Source organism: Pteronotus mesoamericanus, unplaced genomic scaffold (genome assembly GCF_021234165.1).
Source record: "Pteronotus mesoamericanus isolate MK-2021 breed Mesoamerican mustached bat unplaced genomic scaffold, CSHL_Meso_final contig_101, whole genome shotgun sequence".
Taxonomy (NCBI): Eukaryota; Metazoa; Chordata; class Mammalia; order Chiroptera; family Mormoopidae; genus Pteronotus; species Pteronotus mesoamericanus.
In genome coordinates, this window is record NW_026555001.1 from 29,866,543 (window position 1) to 29,888,889 (window position 22,347).

Below are 22,347 nucleotides of genomic sequence, written 5' to 3' on the forward strand. Positions count from 1 at the left end.
TGTGGCAGGCGAGGGTCTCCACACTGCACGCCGGCTGCGAGGCTCTGCCGTGTGTGGGGCCCACCTCGGTCCTGCCGTGGGAGGTGCTTGGCCCCGGCAGACTCTCCCCACCCCCCGCCTGCTGAGACGCTCACCCCAGCAGTTGCAGCTACTCAGATTTCCCTCCCACGCTCGTACTGTGCATTCCTGTGGCTTCACTGTGCATTCGAGAAATTATCTCCAAGGTACCTAACTCAAAATAGCTTCTAATTCAGCCCAGATTTGTGCTTCTGATGCTGAACGTACGCGTCGGTGGCAGCTCGCACAGCTCCTCGGGAACCTGAGGCTCCCCGCCCCCGTGTCGCCTGAGCGCCCCGTGAAAACAAGCCGCTTAGACGCAGTGGCCATAAACATCTGCTTAAGAGTTGAAACAAGTAAAGTTCACGCACTCTTACGAAGTCTAGTAACATGATAAATAGAAAGAACGATTAAGCATCTGGTTGGGCTACCGATAAATAAAGCCAATAAAGAAAATAAGCCGTTCTCAAAGTTTAGAAGCAATGAAAAATCGATATTTTTAAATGATGTTTTAACCATATATACTGGTTCACTCTGAGATTGATGGAGGAAATTGTTAGTGACTGGAGCGTGTCCTCGGCGGCCTCGGCTCCGGTGCGCGCTGCCTGCGGCGGGGCACAGGCCTGGGTGTGGCGCGCAGGGTGTGGCGCGCGGTTGACTTGCTGTCCTTGCTGTTGCAACTAAACTTCAAGTTCTAGCCACTTTTTTCTTTTCTTTTCTTTGTGTCCTTTTTATTTTATTTTCTTTGCAGAAGATCACCAAATGAATTGTCACAATAGTCGAATAATGCAAGACGCAGAAAAGGATGATAATAATAACGATGAATATGATAATTACGATGAGCTGGTGGCCAAGTCCCTGTTGAATCTCGGCAAGATCGCTGAGGACGCAGCCTACCGGGCCCGGACAGAGTCCGAAATGAACAGCAACACCTCCCACAGCCTGGAGGACGACAGTGACAAAAACGACAGCCTGGGCCGGAAAGGCGAGTTGAGTCTAGACTTAGACAGCGATGTTGTCAGAGAAACAGTGGACTCCCTGAAACTGTTAGCGCAAGGACATGGCGTGGTGCTCGCGGAAAACATGAATGACAGGAGCTACGGAGACCCCATGTCGCAGCAAGACAGCAGGAACATGAACTACATGGTGCTGGGGAAGCCCAGCCTGAACAACGGGCTCGCGGAGAAGCTGGTGGAGGAGAGCGACGAGGAGGTGTGTCTGAGCAGCCTGGAGTGCCTGCGGAACCAGTGCTTCGACCTGGCCCGGAAGCTGAGCGAGAGCAGCCCGCAGGACCGGGGCGCCCCGCAGACCCCGAGCGTCCGCCCGCACCCGCGGCCGGAGGACGACTTCTCGGGAAGGACGCCGGACAGGAACTACTCTGACATGATGAACCTGATGAGGCTCGAGGAGCAGCTGAGCCCCAGGTCTAGAACTTTTTCCAGCTGTGCCAAGGAGGACGGGTGTCCCGAGAGAGACGACGACACGGCCTCCGTGACCTCGGACCGGTCCGAGGAGGTGTTCGACATGACCAAGGGCAACCTGACCCTCCTGGAGAAGGCCATTGCCTTGGAAACAGAGAGGGCCAAGGCCATGAGGGAGAAGATGGCCCTGGAGGCTGGCCGGCGGGACAGCACGCGGTCCTATGAGGAGCAGTCACCGCGACCGCTGCCCGGGGACGAGCGGAAGCCCAAGTCCAGCGACAGCCATGTCAAAAAGCCATACTATGGTAAAGGTAATATTTCTACCTAACGTAAGTTGCCTCACGGAAACATGAGCTCGAGGGGAAGATGTGGATTGTGGTCACAGTTAATGTGTGCACCACCGTAGACTTAATCTCTAATGCACCTTTCTCAGGGCAGGTTCCAGGGCTATATCCTGTGATCATGTCTCTGAAGAGCCAATAAAGTGTTTGTCTGAGAAACACACACAACAGCTCAATGTCATATTATCAGAGCAGATGAGCACTAGGCTATTTCAGTGGAAAATGCATGTCTTGGAAAGAAGGGTCAGAGCACCACCCATCCTGAGATAGAAGCGATTAGGACGAGCCTGTGGCCTTACAGGTGGACCACACTCGGAGTGGCGGGGTTTACGTGTCAGCCAGTCGGGGTGAAGCACTGGGTAGGTGACATCCCGATTTATAAAATTATCACCCAGTGACAGTCATCGGTAAAACCCCCCCCCCGTAGAAGACATCCCCGGTAGAGACTGAACAGTAACGGGATGATGGGTGACGTGAGGCGAGGGTGGTGAGTGCACACGAATCACCGTGAGGTCGTCAGTGACGGGAGCCACCTGCTCTGCCAGGCGTGGCGCGTCCCTGGCCAAGACCAACAGCCACTCCCCGCGCAGGCTCCACGCCGTCGTGGGGGCATTGTCGCACTCACTTTTTTATAAGACACCTGGAGCCGCCGGGTGTGGCAGTTCCAGTGGGTGTTCATGAGACCTGTGAGCACAGGCGGGCACACCTCCCCAGTCGAACCCACACGCCTTAGTCCTGTGTTGCCTGCTCCTGCCTGAGCGGCCAGCCCCTCCCTGGGAGGCGGTTGAGCACCTCGCCTCCTGCAGAACTGTGCTGTGCCCGTTTCAGCCACGGGCTCTTAGAATTAGGTAAAAAGCAGTTTCAAGGATAAAATTGGTGATTCCTTAAACCCTTCCATGTAAGTACCAAGAAAGATCCTCTGTCGTGTATTTTATTCTATTCCTTATCAACACTCAGTTTCCTCCCTGTGGATCTGATCATGAGCTTCAGGAATTTGGTTTGAAAATCAGTTGCGGTATGAACTCCAAACGATCAGAAAAAACATCTCTTCTGCTGGCACGTAGGTGTGTTTTCTCCTCTCAATGTGTGCGCATAGCCCAGGGCGAGCTGGGCGTCGCGAGACCCAAACCCCGTGCGAGGTGAGACTGAGCCAGAGGCCCTCGGGTGCTCGGCCTGGCTGGAGCCTCGAGGCCAATTCAGGGACACAGAGGGAGGCCGGCCTGGGCGAGGTGCGCGTGCAGAAGGGCTGGCGCTTCAGGCCACGGGGTCGAGCGCTGCGGAGCGTCAGGCGCGCTCCGGGTGAGCGTCGTGTGAGTGCTGTGGTCGTAGTGGAGTCTGTAGGCGGTTGGTAGTTGGATATTTGAGAATCGTATCTCAACGTTTTTGGGAGGCAGTAGTGCCTTCCTCACGGCGTGCTCAGCGGGACGCAGGCACGCTGCGCTGGCATGTGCGGCCTGGGAGCGGTGCATGGAGGGCCATTGGCGCCGAGAGTGCAGGGTGCGAGCGCACCGGGCACCGCGTCTCTGGTTTCAGTAGCTTCTCTGCACCCAGAGCTCTCTGTGGACCGTGACTCATTCGTTTTGTTAGTGGTATTCTGGGTTTGTTTTGGATGTTTTGGTAAGAAATGGAATTCTCAAACCGCTTGGCTCCCTTAAGTAGATGGGGACAGGCGGAGCATGAACAGGGAAAGCTGAGAGGTGCCCCTTCCCCGGAAAGGGGCAGGGTGGGGACGTGGACTCCCCAGACGAGCTGGGCAGCGTGGGTTCCTGCCTCGGCCTGGCTCGTTGGGAGCTCCTTCCTCTGACCGCAGCTCCCTTCTCTCTCCTCAGCATGCCCCACGTCGTCCCCCAGCTTCTTGGAAGATGCCCGTAGTTACGTCAGAACCGAGTAAATGCAGTCAAACAAGGACATCAAAGTAGGCAGAGAGAGAGGTATCAATATGGCCGGGTGGTTCCTACAACCACAGTCCCCATTTTCAGCTCCTCTGTTATTTTATGAAGGATGAAGAGAACGTTCGTTCCAATTCTCATTTATATTCAATCTTCTCAACATGATTTAAATGATGCATGAGTAACCCTTCCAAAATCTTGAGCTAAAACAAAAGAGGTTCAACATGAAACTCCTTTCTTATTCTTCAGTGTCCACTGGAAAGGGGGTACGGGAGCAGGGAACCCAGCGTGCAAGCTTCTTCTAGATATTGCTGTGAGGTTTTCAGTTGAATTGTTGGTCTGTTTGCTTGCTTGCTTGTTTGGTGTTTGCTCCAGTGTTTGCCTCCAAGATGAATGGGGGTTGAAAAAAATAAGAAAGCAGGGGAGTCCTGGCGAAGGCAAGCGGCAGCCCCCAGCCCAGGCTCACGCATCGAGAGGAGATCACACCCAGCTGCGGCCCAGACCCTGAGGCAGGTGGAGCCGCGCTGTGCTCATGCCGCTCCGTCCTTGACTTCGGGACGCTTTCTGAAACTGTGGGTGTTACTTGTCCCGATGGAGAAAAGTCGCTTAATAATTAATGATAGTCCAAATGTACTTTTTGTCCTTTAAAAGCCATTTATATCTAGTTTATGATTATAAATTATTTATCTCTACTTTATTATCTTAATCAATATGTTCCTTTTAAACTGTTACTGCGCACTTTTATATTTACATTGATTAAATTATACCTATGTTACTGTGAAATTACTCACGAGGGAATGAAATGCTAGCCTTTGGGTCTGCATGTGTGAGAGATGCCCCAGTAACATGTCTAAAAATTGAAGTCACAACAACATACTTTCAGATCTATTTCCAGGGATCGCCATCTACACACGGTGGCAGGAAGTAGCAGACAGCTGCGTGGAGGGCACGTTCCCCAGCGTCAGCACTGGTTTAAGAGACTGCAGAACCTCAAAGAGACACGTCACGTAGAGTAAATTGAGAGCTGAAAAGGGGGCTATTTTACAGAAACGTAAAGACGTTTAGATAGTCCTCCAAGCCCTTCGTCTGTTTTTGTTTACATGAATGACTTAAGAAAAAGTCAATAAGACTTTAAAATTTTTTAAACCAGGCTTTTTTCTTTATATAAAATGAATTCAAAAGTAAAACATGTATTTTTCAACAATCACGATTGGCTTGATTAATACAATATTAATACAAAAATACTAAACCCCTAAGGAAATGCTAACCCCACAGTGTTCCCTGGACCAAGTCACACTAGTCACTGCCAATTGATAATCTGCGCAACTGGTTTTCAAAAACTGACTCAAACACAGGGTCTCACACGTCCAGGGTACGTGCGGTCTGAGCTTCGTCTTAGAACTATGTCTGGAGTTATTGTCTGCACATTTATGAACTGGGGTCAAGTCTGGGTGCAGAAGTAATTTCTGAGCAATGCCATTGCATCTCGGCCCCTGTCCCCTCCTACCCCTGCCCCCCCCCCCCGGCCCCGCAGAGCCGCGCGCCCCCGCACTGTGGCGCGGAGGTTCTCCGGCCGGTGCGTGGGCGGGCGCGCAGCCGCTTCTGGAGCGGCACGGTTGCGCGTCCCCGGCGGCGGGCAGGGTTTCCGCCCCTCGGGTCATTTGCTTGCAGTGCCTTCTGAGAGTGCATCCTGTTTTCAGAAAATCTCCGAATTGCCGGGCTGCCAGGGTCGCTGAGAGCGCCTTCCAGCACCGGTGGACCTGTGCCTTCCAGTGTCTGCGGTCAGAGCGCTCGCTCAGACACAGCCGCCGAGGGGCGGGACAGCCAGCCCGCGGCTGGAGTCCGCAGAGGGCCCGCGGGCCCCACGGGAGGTTTGCGCTCTGAGAAGGTCACTGCTGCACCCCGGTTCCCGCTGACTTCTTTGAGCTCATCATGTAACACACGGGAAGACAATGAAGAGTTCAGGGCGGGGTAGTCTTTTGTTCTCTTAGCGCAGAAAGGAAAATATTTTATGATTCATGGTTACAGTTATCAGGTCAAAAATCACCCGAAACTAGAGACCCACGCAAAAGCGTCCTGTCACAGCCTGTCCCCCTGCTGCCTGCTTTACTTGCTTTTTTTATCTATCAAGGTCTCTTCAGGGTGTGAAATGATCGCATTTGTCTTCAAGGGCAAAGAGCTCACTCTCCTGACACCTGTTGTCGCTTTTAGATCCCTCGAGAGCAGAAAAGAGAGAGAGCAAGTGTCCAACCCCAGGCTGCGATGGAACCGGCCACGTGACCGGGCTGTACCCGCATCATCGCAGCCTGTCCGGATGCCCGCACAAAGATAGGGTCCCTCCGGAAAGTAAGTCCTGCCGCCCGCCCCTTGCACGCACGCCGGCGGCGGCCTCCCTCATCTCCCTCGCCTTTGTCATTTCCATCTGCTCGAAGGGCGGCCCCCGCACGGGTGCGCTCGGGGGCCGACGGGCTCGAGACCTCGTCCTCCAGCGGGCAGCGTGTCCTCAGGGTCCTCCCTGCCGGGCCGGCCGCAGGATGGAGCACAGGCCCAGCCTCTCTGCCCCCTCGGGCAGGCCTGCAGCCAGGCCTGTTTCCTGAGGCCTCGGGCCGGGCCTGCCCTCCCAGCCTCCTCCCAGGCTGCGGAGCTGTGTGCAGACCGTCTGCACGCCGCCCCTCCGGCACGGAGCAGCTGTGAGCCCCCAAAAAGCTGCCGGGGGTCCTTCTGCCCGTCACCTGGGCCTCTGCACATATGTGAATCAGTATCTGTGTTTGAGTTTTCTTGCATTTTACTTGAAAGTCTGTTTCATATCACAGTTGTCCCAACATTTCTACACAATAAAATCTTAAATCCGGAGGTTATGGTGGGTGGGTTTGGATCCCACACATTTGTTTTAATCAGGTTTTAAATTTCTGAAACAACTAAATTTCCTTTAGAACTGAACCAAAGTGCACCTTTTCTGTCTTTCTCACAGCACACGAAGTGTGCCAACTATTTTCAAACAATCAGAACTGATTGTGCAGGAAAACAGCCAGTTCTCAGCAAGGACTGTGTGACTGTAAGACCTTGAGTCGGAGGGTCCCTCGTGTCTGAGACACAGCTGCTAGGCAGGAAGGTGGAGTGGCTGGGCTTGCGATAAGGCAAGAGGACCAGCTGACCGCCTGCTGGGGCCTCTGAGGCCTGTCCCATGAAAATGCTAACTCTGGGATACTCCAGAGGCAGATCCGTCGGAACCCAGAGAAGCTCAGAGCGGTTGAGGCTTAGAACACAGGCTTAGCCGAACATTTTCAGGTGAAATATACTGAGAAGCTGTTGTGGCTCCAGGTGTTCAAATGGCTGCTGAAAAGAACAAAGCCATGCTTCCTGCCCCCGTCCTGGGGGCAGGCGAGAGGGGCGTGGGCACCAGCGGCTCTGTCCCGTGTGTTACATGACCAGGGAGACCGCATGCGTGGCCGCCACAGCTGCCCCCGAGCCCGGCGCTCCGCTCGCACGCAGCCCACACTCCTCCAACCCCCTCCAGGCCCCATGCCCGCAGTGCCCACTAACGGCCCATTTTCAGATGAGGAAAACGGGGCGCAGACCTGTCGCTGCCGTGCCAGGCTTAGCAGAGGGCCCGCCTAGGGGAAGACACTCGGTCCTTTCCAAACCGGTGTGAGAAGGCGCACGCTGGCCCGGGGCCGGGCCCGCGCCCTCTGGTCCCGAGCCTGCTGAGACGGGGCCGTCTCCTGCTAACCCGCCTGGGGCCGTGGGCGTGGCACGCACTCTCTGCGCGTGGTTTTCCTCGCCTGCAAAATGAGCATGAGGGCCACGCGCTGATGTCTTAAGAGAAGTAGCAACCTTATGCCATTTCTCTTTAAGGCGCTTATTTCGCCTTGAAAATAGATCAGTTTCTTCTCATGGCTGGTGAATTCTCCTGGCTCCATGTTCTCACAGGGAAAGGCTAAGGGCAGCAGAAACAGGGACTGTGCTCCCACAAGTCGCTCGTTGAGCAGGCTCATGCGGACCACCCCTGGCCTCACCTGGGCCAGGCCTGTGGGGGCTCGGCTCCCCCACTGACCGGGCCACAGCCGCCTCCCCAGGGTTTGCTCACATAAAGCTCTTTGCGACGCCCTACAAATGGGAGGCTGTCACACTCCAGGTGACGTCCGTGGTCTGCGGCCCCCGTCAGCCTTGCCCAGTGTGCGAGACGAGGCCGCGCGGCTCCCCAAGACCCCTCTGGTCCTCTGAGAGCCCTGCGTGCACAGAGCGAGCGCCCCCAAGGCAGGCACGACCTTTGAGGACACGACCCTGGGGCGACGGCCTCCCCACTTCAGCCCGTCTGGCCCTGGAGCGGCCCGTGCTAGGGGCCGGGCCCGACGGAGGCCAGCAGCGGAGACAGGACAGCTGGGGCATGCCCAGGGGCATCCCCGAGACGGGCCGGCAGGGCTGGGCGACTGGCCCCGGGAGAGGGGGACGCAGGCGAGGGAGGACGGCGCGCTGGGCGCCTCGGGGCGCAGCCAGGCGGTAACAGCGAGAGGCCACGTCTGCCCTGAGACGGGGCTCTGCCCAGCCCTCCCAGCAGGCGGCTAGGAGGCAGGCCGTGGGGACGGTCGGTGCGCAGGGGCCCTCTGCGCTGCGCTCGCAGACACTGAGTGAAGTGGCCCAGACAGGAGCCACCGGTGGGAGGTTAGGACATAAGCATGTCCGGAGGTGGAGCGCAGGCTGAGAGGCAGGCAGAGCGGCCAGAGGGACACACCAGGGACCGGGAGAGGACGGCATTTCCACCGGGTCCCACAGGCGAGGGGACACCTGAGGTCTGGAGAGGTCCACGAGAAAGTCAGGAGAGCGTGGTGAAGGACGGACGGTCCGTGTGGTCCGGAGGCAGAGGCAGCGCAGACTCGGGATGTGGCGGGGGCCCCGTCGCTCGGCGGGGGACAGAGGCGCCGTCACGTTGAGGTCTGCACCACAGACACGCGTGAAGGGGCCGGCTGCCTGCGGGGACATGGAGCACAGAGGAAGGAGGGGTGTAGCTCTGAGAGCACTTGTGTCACGGGAAGGGCTTGTGTGACGTTATAACGGGGTGACAAGAAAGGAGGAGAGTGCAGCACGGTCAACGCGGGTAGAGCAGGACCCTGCAGGCAGGGGAAGAGGACAGGTAGGGGCGCAGGTGAAGAGCTCGCCTGGGAACGAGGGCCCCTGCCTGCTCCGCGCTGGGCAGGGACCCAGGGAGCGGCGCCCAGGTCCGCCGGGAGGAAGGCCTTCTAGCCGTGCCCCCCACGGAGTGAGCCGGCCTGGCTCCGCGCGCGTTGTTTGACCCCCACGGGTTCCGCTGCGGGCGCTGCCCCGGAGCGAGGAGGTGAGGGGTGGGCTCAGGCAGCAGGGGCATCGCGGGGACAGCGTGCAGGTCACGCACGCTTCGGGAAGGGGGGATTGCTCCAGAGGGGAGGAGGCTGTAGAAAATAGAATTGAGTGACCCGTTTGGGCAGACCATGGGGAGGAGCTTTCCTGTGCACCTGCGCCAGGCGACCCCGCTCACAGGGAGGGCCCAGCGCGTCCCGGCCACGCTGCTCCCGGCGGTGGTGGCCGCTTGTGCTGGGGCCCGCGCTGTGGGTTGCTTCTCCTGTCCGCCCACCTTCACCGCTTGTACCCATCGCCTTTCCCTGCAGCCCAGAGCAGCGGCCTGTTCGCCGGGGAAAGAGGCCCCGGGCTCCACGGGTAGCGAGCGCGAGCGCGCCCGCCGGACGCAGGCTGGCCCCGCCCAGTGCACACGGCCGCCGTGTGGCCGGCCCACTGGCCCGCAGGCTTAGCTGCGCAGCACGGACTATTCCAGATGGAAAGTCATCATTTAATTCATTTTATTTAAAAATAAGGTTTGTGGTTCTCTCTTTACCCATGACCACCATGCCTTCGTGATGCTGCGTGTTTTTGAAGCAGCCGCACGGGCTTTGGTGTAGGATCGAGAGAGGGGCCCTTGCGCCCCTACCCCACAAGGACCAGCGTGGTCCTCACAGCCCACCCTCCGGCTCTGCACAGGGCGCCCCGGGTTGCATGCCGCTAGGACGGGGCGGAGACATGTTTTCCTGACCACGCCCATCTCGCACGTCTGCGGGCCGGGTGCCATCTGAGAGCCCGTCGCTAGCGCAGCGGCGCTCTCCCTTGTCTGGCCTGCCCCTGTGGTTAATGCCTCACTGTTTTCTCTGCCTCTCCTGTCAAGTTCTTGCCATGCACGAGAACGTTCTCAAGTGTCCTACTCCGGGCTGCACAGGGCGAGGGCACGTAAACAGCAACAGGAACTCTCACCGGAGGTAAGCCCCACACGCCGCGCCGCGCCCCGCCTGCAGGGAGGGCCTCGGAAGGCCGCACGCCTCCTGCCTGCCCCGAGGACGGAGCCTGTGGCTCCCTGGCTCACGGGGCTCAGATGCGCAGGTCCCTTTTCCACAGATGGGGCTTTTAGTTGTCTGACCCACTCGAAGGTGCCATTCTAGGGGTGACATCCAAGATGGAACTGGTACCGTCGGTGGCATCTGGAAGGAACACAGTAAAGGCTCCCTTGTCCCCCAGGGAGCAGAAGGGGCTATGTCCCACGCACCAGGCACGGCGGGACTTAGAGCGCAGGGAGGTTGTATAGTGTATGATGCAGCCTGGCTGCCCCCAGACTCTGCCGGGGCCGTCGCCGGCGTGGACCTCACCAGACAGGAGCAGGTGTCAGGAACGGGTGGTGTGGACAGCGCCAGGCGGCTAGACCTGCCCGGGCCCACTGTCGCCCCTGCCCCGCGCTCTGGGCAAATCCCCGTCTCTTCCTCCTTCATCCGACCTCTACTGCGTCGCCTGCAGCCCAGTCGGACCCTTTGGTGCAGAAAGCACTTCTGGCACAATGTGCCTCCCAGCCCCAGCTCAGCCTCGCAGCTCCTGTAAAACCGCCTCTAAACGGAACTGCCCTGAGCGGCACTTGAGGCCTCACTTTCCTGACTGCAAATTCAGTTACTTGTGTTAAACATATGGAAACGAGTAGCGGCCCCCCCTTGCCGAGCCCCCCTTGCTGAGCCCCCCGTGCCGAGCTCCGGGGAGCGGCCTGGGCTTGTGCTGCAGAAGGCGGGGAGGGTCGTGTCGGGCACAATTCGATGGCATGTTCCCACACCAGCTCCTCTGTCCCACCTTCATGTAGCCACACGCACACAGGCCGAGGGCCACGTGTGCCTGCACTCCGTGGGCCTGTGGTGCCATGAAAACGGCAGGCACCGCGGCTGTAGAGGAGCAGATGCGGGGGCTCGTCCACAAGGGCTCGGCTCCAAAGCGGCTCCGGGTAGCCCCGGAGAGGGCCCCGCCCACCTCCGCCTCTCCCGGGGGAGGGCCGGCCGCGCGGTGGCCAGCGGGGCTCCCAGGGGCGGCCCGGACTCCGTCTCTGGAGCCAGCCAGAGCCCCCCTCGCTCAGACACAGCCCCCTCCCACCGCTGCGGTGAGCCCCTCCTCTCCGGAACAGTGCACGCCCCAGAACGAGCCTCTGTCCCACGTTGTCACTGGCTCACACCCTCTCGAGCGTCACCGAACTCATTAGCTGCCGCTGGGAAGGATGGAGTGCACTTTGCCAGGGCGTGGCCGGCAGCACCGCCTGCCGGGGGTAGGAGCCAGCACGCCTGCTCTCCCGTCTGTGCCGTCGGGAGGGCCAGCTCGGTTTGGGAAACGGGTCCCCACCCTTGCCTGGGGTCTGGCTGTGCGGATGGGGGAGGGCCGGCGCCCGGGTCTGCGGGCTGCAGGGCCGCAGGGGAGGACAGCTGACCTCAGTCTGTCGTTGCAGCCTCTCTGGATGCCCTATCGCCGCAGCGGAGAAGCTGGCAAAGGCCCAGGAAAAACACCAGAGCTGCGACGTGTCCAAGTCCAACCAGGCCTCAGACCGCGTGCTAAGGTACCAGCTCAGCGTGCGCCCGCCTCGTGGGCTCCGTCTGCAGGCAGCTCCTGCAGAGGTGATGGTCACGCTCAAAGACAGGCTGAAGCTAAAGGCCGCAGTGCTGGGGGCGAGATCCAGTCTGTCCTCGCCCCCCGGCAGGGCCACGGGCGGCGGGAGGCAACTTCACCTCCCTGGGCCTCCCTGTAAGTTTTTGAATGAGAGAGAGGTGGGCGGCCTTGTTTGGTTTTCTTTCTGGTATTTCATGATTCAACAAATGCCACGTGAGGGGCAAGCGCCACGCGTCAATGAGGTGCCCGGAGCAAGTGTGTCGCGAGCCGGTTGAGAGGCTGGAGCACCGACCCGCACGACTGTTTGGAGGCGTTTGGAAAGGTCGGCGATGGCAGCCCCACGCAGAGCCTTCCCACAGGGCCTCGGGGCTGCTGCCCCTCCAGACCGCAGGGCAGAGCAGGGGGCTTCCCTGTCCCCCGATGTCATCCCGGGGATCAACCGGGAGAGGCCTCAGAGGTGATCAGGGTCTGCCCACCGGGTTCCAAGCTCAGAACAGAGGGGAAGGCAGAGGAACCCCCAGCCCTGACATCAGCTCTCGTTGCTGCACATCCCTCGGCCCTTCGTCCTGGGGGCGCCACACTCATCACCGTCTATCCTGCCTTCCCAGCTCCCGGCACGCTGGCAGCGTGCCTCCCTGTCCCCTGCCTCCCTGGGTCCCCTGGAGACTCCACCGCGGGGGACATCGCCCCTGCCGGCACCGGGTGCTGACACGGAGCCTTTGCCAGGGGCCCCACTTTTTCGTGAAAGACAGAGAAATAAGCACACACGCGTATGCAGCCTTGCTTCTGTTGAATCGCCTCCTGGGGACGAGTCGCCTGGCGGTGCCTCCCTTTTGGGTTCTGTTGGGCTCACGTCACAGGTCGCGGGAGGGTGCCCCCACAGCCCCGGCACCCCCTTTCGCCCCCCAGTAGAAAAGCCACTGTCTTTGCAGAAAGTGAGAAATATTTCAATAGACAAAAATAAGAAAAGCCATCTACAGCCCTAGCGCTCAGAGAGTCCCTTAGCTGGAGCCGGTGTGCATTCTTCTGGATTGTTCTCTCCGTGGGCAGTGCCAGTCCGGCACCCGCAGGGCGCCTGTGACTCGCTCGGCTCACGGGAGGTGAGCCTGGCAAGCGCACGACGGGCCTGCCAGGGCGCTCCCCGGCCGGCTGCCGGCAGGCGGCACGGGACCCGCAAGAGCCCCTCGGGCTGTGCACATGCAGGGTTTGAGGGAAGGTGGGGGGCTGGGGGGCTGCCGTTCACCTCCTCCGCCCTCTGAGGCTAGGCCCCAGAGGGCCGGCAGGAGCCCCACCTCACCCCTTCCTGAAAAGCCACCAGGCCACCAGCCCCTCCGGGCCAGCACCGAGCCTGCATTGCGGCAGGAAGCTCTGTGGGCAGCCGGGGACGGACAAGATCCATTCGTAATTGCAAATGTCACCTTGTTCAGACAGAAACCTGAAGCAACAGCATTTTGCCTGGTTTCTGTGGCTTCATAGTTGCCGGTCCCTTCCTTTTGGCAGACACGGTGGAGTCACGCATTCAGTGACAGCAAAACAAGGCCAGGAGCCAGCAGTTGTGCACCTGCAGGTCCCTTCCAGGCTCAGTGGGTGTGGGGGAGGGTGTCAACCCGAAAACGACCCCGTGCAGCCAGGCCAAGGGGCGCGGCGCCCTGCGGGCAGCTTAAGCCCGGCCAGCCCTTCAGCCTCCTCTCAGCCCTTCAGCCCTCCGCCCGCCCCCCGCCCCCCCCCGCCACCGCAGACCGGCGCGCCCCTTACGAGCGAGGCGGGAGGGTGCCCTCCGTCTGTCCCCGTACGTCCGTCCCCACGGTGTCACCGCGCAAGGGCTGCTCACGCAGCAGGGCGAGGGCGGAGGCGGGGTGGAAGGAAGAAGACAGAGAATGTAAACCTACACCCATTCAACTAAGTGTGATGTTTTTTAAGTCTGTAAGTAAATTTTCCAACAAGAATTTAAGACTTGAGTAGGTGCGTCCAGGCCTTTCCAGATATTTCACCTCCTCTGCGGCCCCTGGCTCAGGCCCCACCTGCCTCCCCTCTGTCCCCAGGACGGCCCCCCGCCCCTTCCCTGGGGCCTGGGCCCCATCCACCCTCTCTGAGCGGCCCCGCCCAGCCCCTTGGCCGGCCCGGGAGGCCGCACGCCACGTCCTGCTGCTGCGCCTGGAGGAGGAGCACCCTGGCCACCGCCCTGGGTGTCGCTGTTCGTGATGTCACGCATTCTGCAAAGCCAGCACCAACCGCTCCATCAAAACAGAGCTGAATCTCACAGCCCGAAGTGACCTCTCTTCCCCAGAGTCCCAGCAGTGCTTGGGCTCTTAAAATAGCGTCAGACACACAGACACGCGCACAAAATAATATCCTAGTGTACGTGACCTTGGCGGCAAAACCAGCTGTTTTATTCATTTAGGCGGCCACCCCCGTACTGCCTGGTAGATGCCTCAAATAATAGATATTCAGCTGGTCGCTACCTGGGTTTGTGGATTTGACAAGTAAACAAGCTGAGTTCGTGACATCAAAGTAAATGCCCTGATGATTTGGCGAATAGAGGTGTTGACCAAAGGGGAAGTTGAGTGAAGGGTCCAACTTTTCTGTAAGTCTTAAGTTGTTTCCAAAAAGCGGTTAAAAATTGCATCTGTTAGACAGAGAGCTAGCTGGGCACACGCACAGGACACAAAGAAGAATCTTAGTGAACGGGGAATAACTGAGGGCTCCTCCACGTAAATGACTTATTCCAACATCCAGCAAAATGAATGACTTCTAGGCAAGGAGACTGAAAGCGTATGCTGATGTTGGTCGAAACATGTCATCGCAGGTCCATTCTAACGTCCAGACGGATGAACCTGCGTCTAGTTCCGTCCCGGTCTAAGTCCCTGGGAGCATCTCTTCTGTGTCTTCTTACTTTTAAGGGACACTAGCTCCTCAGCTTCCTCCATTCTCTTGTACTGTTTGATCTTTGGAAAAGAAAACACGGAGCCTCCTGCCCTCCTCTGCTCTCCTCACCAAACCCCCCAGGCCCTGAAAAGAGCGCTAAAAGGGGGAAAAGTTACATCGTTTATTTTTGTTTTTTTTCCTGCTGAAGTTGACATTTAGGCAGCTAGTTCATTTGGATCATACGTAATTACAGGAACCTCGGGCTTTTCTTGGGGAAGTAGAGCTGTGATTGTGGCGCAGGCCCAAGCCCCCGCTGCAGCCAGAAGCGCGCCGCTCGGGCTCTGCCGCGGCCCCGTCCACACCGCGGGAGAGCCGGCTGCCGACCGTTTCTCGTTTGCTTGCAGGCCAATGTGCTTCGTAAAGCAGCTCGAGATCCCTCACTACGGCTACAGAAACAGCGTCCCCACCACCACGCCGCGCTCCAACCTGGCCAAAGAGCTGGAGAAGTACTCCAAGGCCTCGTTCGAGTACGGCAGCTACGACAGCCAGGCTTACGGCAAGCGGGCCATAGCTCCCAAGGTGCAAACCCGGGACCTATCCCCCAAAGGATGCGATGGTAGGAGGTGCACACTCTTATACACGGGAGTCGCGCTTGCCGTTGATGATGTTGTTGTTGTGTGTGCCCGTTTCCTACAAGCCGGCCAAGCATGTGGTCCTCGCCGGGTCCCAGAGAGCAGCGCGCGCCGTGGGGGTCCTTTGGCTGACAGCGAGGGTCCATGGGGTGGGGAGCGGGGCCCGCAGTGTGGACAGAGAGCTGTGCTTGTCCGCTTCCTGCCATGGCTGGGACCGGGTCCTCACCTCTGTAAACGTCCTCGAACAGGGGGCCCGGCTAGAGCAGCCGTGACGGCTGGCGGCAGCGGCCCCGAGTCCTTGGCAGTTTGGGGGAGGTCTGCACCCGCCCCCCCGGCACCGCGCTCAGCCCTGGGTGCACACCAGAGCCGCCGGGGGACATCTGAAATTCTAGTGCTCAGGCTGCACCCCACGCCCAGCACACCAGACCCCCGGGCCCCCATGCGGCGGCCCTTCCCGAGGCCCCGCGGCTCTCCCGTGCCGCTGAGGGCGGGGCCTGCGCTGCCGTCCCCCGCGCCCCGTCCCCCGCGCCCCGTCCCCTCCGGCAGGCACGGGCCCTGGTCCGCTCTCCCGCGGGCAGGCCCTGCTGGGACGCGCCTTTGTCGTGGGCCCCACTCGGAGCCAGCCCAGCATCCGCCAGCGAAGCAGAGCTGAGGGGTCACACTGAGCCCGGTGCCCCCCGGACAGGCCCGTCCGAGCCCCTCCTTGGGGGGGGGTGGCTGTGACCTGGCCGTGTCCTCTCAGAGTCCCGGGTCGGTGGGGCTGCAGGGGAGGCCGCGCTTCTTAGACTTGACTGACTGACCCAGCCACGGCCACGCTTTAACGTCTGGGTTCCAGGGACCTAGTTGGCGAGTTTTACTGACGGGATGTGGTTGCATAACTTCTGATGGTTTAAAGTCCTGTCTCTGGTGAAGGCAAGGAGATAGTTTTTTAAAGATCTTCGTGCTCCTCTCTGAAAAAAATACTTAAAATCACAACACACCAAAAGTTCATTTAAATTGAATGTTTGGGGAGTTCAGAAACCTTTTCATAGCTCAACATGAGTAGCTTTTTCTAGGTTCCATTAGTCATTCCTTGCCTTAATAACAATTAATTTCTGTAGTGAATAGAATTTAATATTTCTTTGATATATTAAATATTGATTAATCCTTGCATGTATCAGTTCTTAATATATTGGAACAAAGATGTAAATAGAAAAAAAAGTGGCCTACAATACAACAGAAAATAATTTTTTTGTTTATTTTGTAGTCATAATTTGCCACTTTCAGGTTTTGCTATTTCGTTCATTTGATTGCAAACGAAGGGTCAAAAGAACTGAACCCATGAACTAGAGGGTCCTGCCGACGCCGCCTCTGGTGTGTGGACGTTGTGCAGCGATGCAACAGGGCCTTCGACCGGCGGCTCCCGCCCCCGCGCCCGGTCGTCGCCGCTGCTCTCGCTGTCCTGGCAGGGCTGCCGGCGAGGCCGTGGTGCGTGGAGCGTGTCTTTGGGGCGGCGGGGCCTCGGGGGGATTAGGAGCCAGACCTGCTGGGGCCTGTCCTCAGCGCCCCGGCGGGTGCGGTGGGCGCGGTGGGCGCGGGGGCGCGTCCCGTGTGTCCGTGCCCACGGCACTGCGGGGGGCGGCCGGGGACGCCTCTGAAGAGGCGGACAGACATTGTGTTAAGTATTAGCGTTAATTTTCGCTGCCCAGAAAAAAATACCCGTTGTCAGATCTGAGCCCGGGCAGAGCGGTGCTGTTCAGCTGGCCCTCGAGAAAACAAGAATATAGAGAAATACACTTTCACAGGAAAACCACTGGGTCTCCAGGAACGTAAGAAAACAGGACAGAGGCCCCCTGGAGCACTAAGCGTTTCCTGGAAAGACCGGGGCCCCATTTCTCTTCCCCCGGACTTGCCGGCGGACCTCGGAAGCGCCCGGGGAGCCGCCCGCGACGGCTGCGCCGCCGGGCCAGGCCTGGGCTGGGGGTGGGCGGGGAAGAGCTGGAGGCAGCACGGGGGCCTGCCGTCAGCGGTCATCCGCCAAGAGCCTGCCCCCGAGCCTTGCTCTCCCTAGAGCGAGGGATCTGGCACAAGCGGTCCAGCCGTCGCTCCTTAAAAGAGACAGTGAAATAAGCCTGCTGTGCGGGGCGCGGGGGCGGGGGCGGTGCCTGAGAGCAAGGGGCAGCGCGGGGGGCTGCCGGAGGGGCAGGGAAGGGGGCCCCCATCTACTCGGTGCCAGGAAGGCCGGACCCGCAGGAGCGGCGCCCCCAGCACAGGGAGGCAGCCCCCTGCGCCCTCCCGGACACACACTCGGCGCCGGCTGAAGGGCGGCCCCGCCTGCCTGCCTGCCTGTCCACCCGGTTGTGCCTCCGTCCGTCCCCCACCCGCCTCCCTTGCCCACCGCTCCTTCACCCACCACCCCTCCCGCCCAGCTGTCTTCCCATCCGTCTGCGTGTTCATCTACCTGTCGGCCTATCTATCACCTCTCTGTTCTTCCCTCTTGGTAACAAGTTTCAGGGGAGGAAATGTGATTCGGTAGAAGACAGATAAAGACATGCTTGGCGCGCGGCAAATGGGAGGCGGGGCGTGAAGCAGAGCAGACACTACAGGCGGGGGACGGGGGGGGGGAGCGGGGAGGAAAGAGAGAGAAACAGGCCCCGAGACCTGTGGGTCCGCGGGGACTGCCTGTGGGCTGGGGGGGCCGCACTCGCCGCCCATCAGAGGAGGGACAGGGCGGGGGCGACCCCGCAAATGGGGAGACACGGCCCTGACGTCCACGGGCAGGAAGTGGGCACGAGGGGAGAGAGCAGGGGGCTCGAAACGGGCCCCACCCCTGCCCCCTCCGCGGGCGCCCGGCCGGCGCCCCTCCCCGGCCCCAGCACAGCCTGCTCCCCTGGGGAGCTGAGAGCCGCTCTTCCAGCTTCAGGTACTTGGAAAAAATGACAGAAGGTCTTGTGATGTAAAAACGACGTGAAACTCACATTTCACTGTTCACAAGGTAACCCCCCCCCCCCGCCCCGCTCACTGGGCTGCAGAGCTGAGTGGCTCCGGCAGAGGCTGAGCCACTGGCACTGTCTCTCTGGGCAGGTGGCCCGCCCCTCGGGGTTGTTACGGACCCTCAGTGCAGAGCCCCCAAATGGCCATTCGCAACCTCTCAGTCCTCCTGACCTTAGAACCCTTTCTTCTCCTTCGCCCCCGCCCCCTCCCGTCTCCTGCCCTGCCCTGGGCCCGGGCCCCGTTGGTGGGCGGGGGTCTCAGGGACCCACTCAGGCGGTCCCTTCCTCCCCTGGGCCCTCACCAGTCCCGGGCTGGGCCTCCTCGCCCTCCGCACCCGGCCCCCACCAGCCTCTCGCTGGACGCGGCCCTCCTGCTCCCCAGGCAGGCGCGGCGCAGCGGCCTCACTCCCGCGGGCCTGTGTCGGACGTGAGGCCCACGCGGTCCCGCAGGCAGCTCCGGGCCTCCTCCCTGGTGACGCCCCACGCCTTGCCTTCCCGCTGGGCCGTGAGCTCCTGGGGCGTAAAGGGCCTTGTGTTCAGGTTCTCACCTGGTGGCACCCGGGCTGGGCGGGAAGCCTGTAGCCGGCAAGGTGCTGACGGGCGGGGGGAGAGAAGAGGGAGCGGAGGAGGGGAAGGGAGGAGGAACGCCAAGGACCCTCCTGGCGTCAGACGCGGTGAACCTGCGAGGAGGCGACCCACCCGCTGGTGTCGGCTGACAGGGCAGCCTACGGGAAGGCCCCCGGCCGGGCCGGGCTCCCCCCGGGGAACAGCACAGAGGGGTGACCCACGGTGGGGGCGGGGCGGAGGTGACCGGAGGCCTGGTGGGAGTAACGGTCAGGGGCATGTCTGTGTGCTGGGCCCCTTTCTGCCTGGTTTTCGTGGACGTTCAGAATGTGAGGACATGCTTATCAGCTCCGAAGAGCAGCGGTTTTCAGCCTCTTTCATCTCGTGGCACACAGGCTACTTACTAAAATTTTGCAGCTCACCAAAAATGGGTGTCATTTTGATTCATTTACACCAGGCAGCTATTGTTGTGCTGGCTGCTGTCACTTTTTATCTGACAGCCTAAGGGACACGAGGTGAGTGCCCGCCTGTAGAAGTCGGGGACTGGAAGTCGGGGACCGCGCCTTCTCGCGTCCTGGCCCCACCAGGCGCCCATTCGCACAGAGCGGAGCGCACACTTCCGCGAGGAGGGCACGCGCAGCCGCAAGACTCTGAGGAGCAGGCGGTTCAGAAGCTGGTCCTCGTGACAGGTTTTGCTTGGTTTGGTTTTATGGATCGTATTGAATCCGAACGAGTATCACGCGGCTTCCCTTTCTCTGGCAAGAGCGGCCAGCGCTCTGAGGGGCACTTCCCAGTGGGCCGCGGGCCCTGCTGTGGGCCGGACCGGGAAGGCGTGGCCTGCAGCGCCGCGGGAGCCTGGGGACACGCTGGCACCTGGAAGGACGCTAAGGGACTCCTGGCTGCCGGCTGCTTGGAGACAGCTCCGCTGCCAAAAGAAACGCCCCCGCCCTTTGTCGCGGTGCTGGCGCTCCCCGCCCGCCCGCCCGGAGGGGCTCCCTCTGCGGGGAGGCGGCCATCCCCAGCGTTGCGGCTCTGCGGCGCCCTCTGGTGTCCGCACAGCGTGGCCGTAGCTCCCTGCGCTAGGGTTTTGGAAATGTTTCACAGATAATGTTGGGACCCAAGGCCTTCATGCCCGAAAGGTTTGAAGTTCGAAGATGCTCACTTGCATTTGGAACAAAACATTTAGTGGAAGGACCCACCTGCCTGAGTCGCATCCAGAACGTGGGAGCGTGCGTCCTCCCTGGCCCTCCCCGGGCGCCCGGCGCCACGGTCTGTGCGTGCGGTTTGGGGAGCAGCACCCTGAACCAGAGCTGGCTGCGCTCCGTTGCTGGACACGTGGTGTCCTGCCTACTTTAGAGATTGAAATGCACCCCTTTCTAAACACATCCGCTGTTTGTCTTATTGCCGTGGCCTGTTTTTTCCTGAGCTAGTGGCGAGTCCTCACAAGGAAGAAAACATCCCTTCTAAGTATTATTTTATTTCCCCCAGGATGTTCATATTCCTACTTTTATTACAAATAAGTGAGTTGTGTTCACCTACAAACTCCCACACGTGAGGACGTCGCACGCTGTGCGCTGGCACCGCCGACCCGCCGGGTCGCGGAGGCCGGGGCTCCGTCCTGACTGCCGGGCTCCCCGCGCCCCTCGGCCCCGCCCCCGGCCCCTGCGCTCAGAGCCGAGCACCCCCACCCCGGGCCGTGCGCTGCGGACCAGAGGCTGGTTCGCAGAGGACGCAGGCGGGAGGCCCCCCGGCCCTGCCCACCAAGGGCGTGGTGACGGGCCCCCAGGGCTGCGCGCACTCAGGTGGGCAGCGTGGAGGTGACTCTCTGCACGTCACTCCCCCTCGCGGGGTTAAGGGTGGGCTGGGCCCGCCGGTCCCTGCGAGGGAGCCTGGCCCTGAAGGTGAGCCGTCTGTGCGGCGGGCGGCGGGCTCCTGAGGGCGGCGGGCCAGGTGGGGACAGTGAGCGCCGCTGCGGCCTCGGGGGCACGGGCTTCAGGGCAGGCCCGAAAGCCATCGGTCGTGAGGCCTTGGTTCTTGCTCCGTCTGCGTCCGAGTCGGGCCCTTCAGGGTGAGAACTTGGCATCGCTCATGACGACGGACGGACCCCATTGGCCGTGCGATGTTGAATTTGTCGCTTCTCCCAGTTTTGCCTGCCGCTGCCGCTGGCGGAAAGCGCTGTGCCGGTCCTCCTCGGGGCGGGGCTCAGGCCGCGGACCCGCTAGTGGCAGTCGGGGGACACGCGTGAGGGCGGGGCAGGCTGCAGGCCCCCTCCCGCTGTTGCAGGGGTGCAGGTGGAGTGTGCGCTCCGGGCTCGGCGGCACCCCGCCCCTCACCCCCGCGCCAGCCCTGCTGCCCCTCGGGCCCACGCGGGGAGCCCCGAGCGCACTCTGGGAAGGCGCCAGAGACACCTGTGCGTCCCAACAGGCCCCTCTCTGGGGGAGTGCGGGACACGCGGGGGAGGTGTTTTCTGGGGTTCGCCTGGAGCGGCCCCGCTCCCGGGACTCGGGGAGAAGCCTGACCCCCGCGGCACGGAGAACCCTGGCGGTGCGGCCGGCCGTCCTCGCGCCTCGCCCGTCAGGCAGCTCCATCGGTGCCGGAGGGGCTCACGGCAGCCGGGGCCCTGCCCGCCCCCGGGCCCGGGCCTTCGGGCCGCGGGAGGGCCAGCTGCTCAGCAGGGAACCTGGGGGTGGTGCTCTGCACCCAGGCAGCGGCCCCGGTGCACCTGGTTCTCTCGGGCTCCCGAGTCCGCAGGTGCAAGTCTCCCCGTGAGCATCGCCCTTTTACCCGCATGGCTCCTTGGTAGAATCCGGGAGGACATATCTTGAGGAAAGGGGTGTTCTGGTCACACTGTCTGGTGTGCACGCCTAGCCTGAAGGCCGCTTCCCAAGGCGCAGGTCCCCGCGGGCCTCCCAGGCGGCCCAGGGCCTGTGCAGATGTTATCCTGCACGTGGACAGTGAGCCCCTCCTGGTGAGAGGGAGCGGCTAGTCTCGTGAGCCCTGAGCAGTCTGCGGGTCCCTGTCACTGCCGCCCGCCCCCGCCAGCACCTGAGTCCTGAGCAGTGTGACTCACAGGGTGGCGGGTGCGTCCGGCCCCCCCGACGCGCCCCGTGTTCTGGGAGGCGGGCGAGCGGGCTCCTCCGTGTGAGTGAGCCACGGGCCCCGCGCCCTCCATGCGATGTGTGTCTGCGCGCACGGCTGGCGGGAGGCGTGGGAGGTGGGCGCCGGGCGCGGCGGGGACCCGAGTCACCCCTGCCCTGTCTCCCCAGCGAAGCGGCTCTGCAAGGACGGCAGCCCTAGCAGCAGCGCCGCCAGCAGCTACGCGCCCAGCAGCAGCAGCCTGAGCTGTGGGGGCGGCGGCAGCAGCGCCAGCAGCACCTGCAGCAAGAGCAGCTTCGACTACACACACGACGTGGAGGCGGCACATATGGCGGCCACCGCCATCCTCAACCTGTCCACGCGCTGCCGCGAGATGCCGCAGAACCTGCCCGCCAAGCCACAGGGCCTGTGTGCCGCCCGGGTATGCCCGCCTGGCGGGGCCCCACTCCCCCTGAGGCCACACTGCCCCCGGGACACAGAGCAGCAGCGATGTGACCCCAGGGTCTCCCTGAGCATCCTTTCTAGTCGAAGGACACACAGTCCTGCTGAGAAGTGGCCACGATCGCTGCCCATCAGTGAGC

At 61.1% G+C, this 22,347-nt stretch overlaps 1 protein-coding gene across 1 annotated transcript in view; it reads left to right on the forward strand.

Moving 5' to 3' along the window:
* Positions 1–22,347, forward strand: part of MYT1L (myelin transcription factor 1 like) — a 205,371-nt gene that overhangs the window by 134,305 nt on the left and 48,719 nt on the right. Inside the window, exons 8-13 of the mRNA XM_054570031.1 lie at positions 809–1,783; positions 5,920–6,054; positions 9,899–9,989; positions 11,480–11,587; positions 14,907–15,118; positions 21,937–22,187. Of these exons, the coding sequence (XP_054426006.1) occupies positions 809–1,783; positions 5,920–6,054; positions 9,899–9,989; positions 11,480–11,587; positions 14,907–15,118; positions 21,937–22,187 (1,772 nt within the window). The remainder of the gene's footprint in view (positions 1–808; positions 1,784–5,919; positions 6,055–9,898; positions 9,990–11,479; positions 11,588–14,906; positions 15,119–21,936; positions 22,188–22,347) is intronic.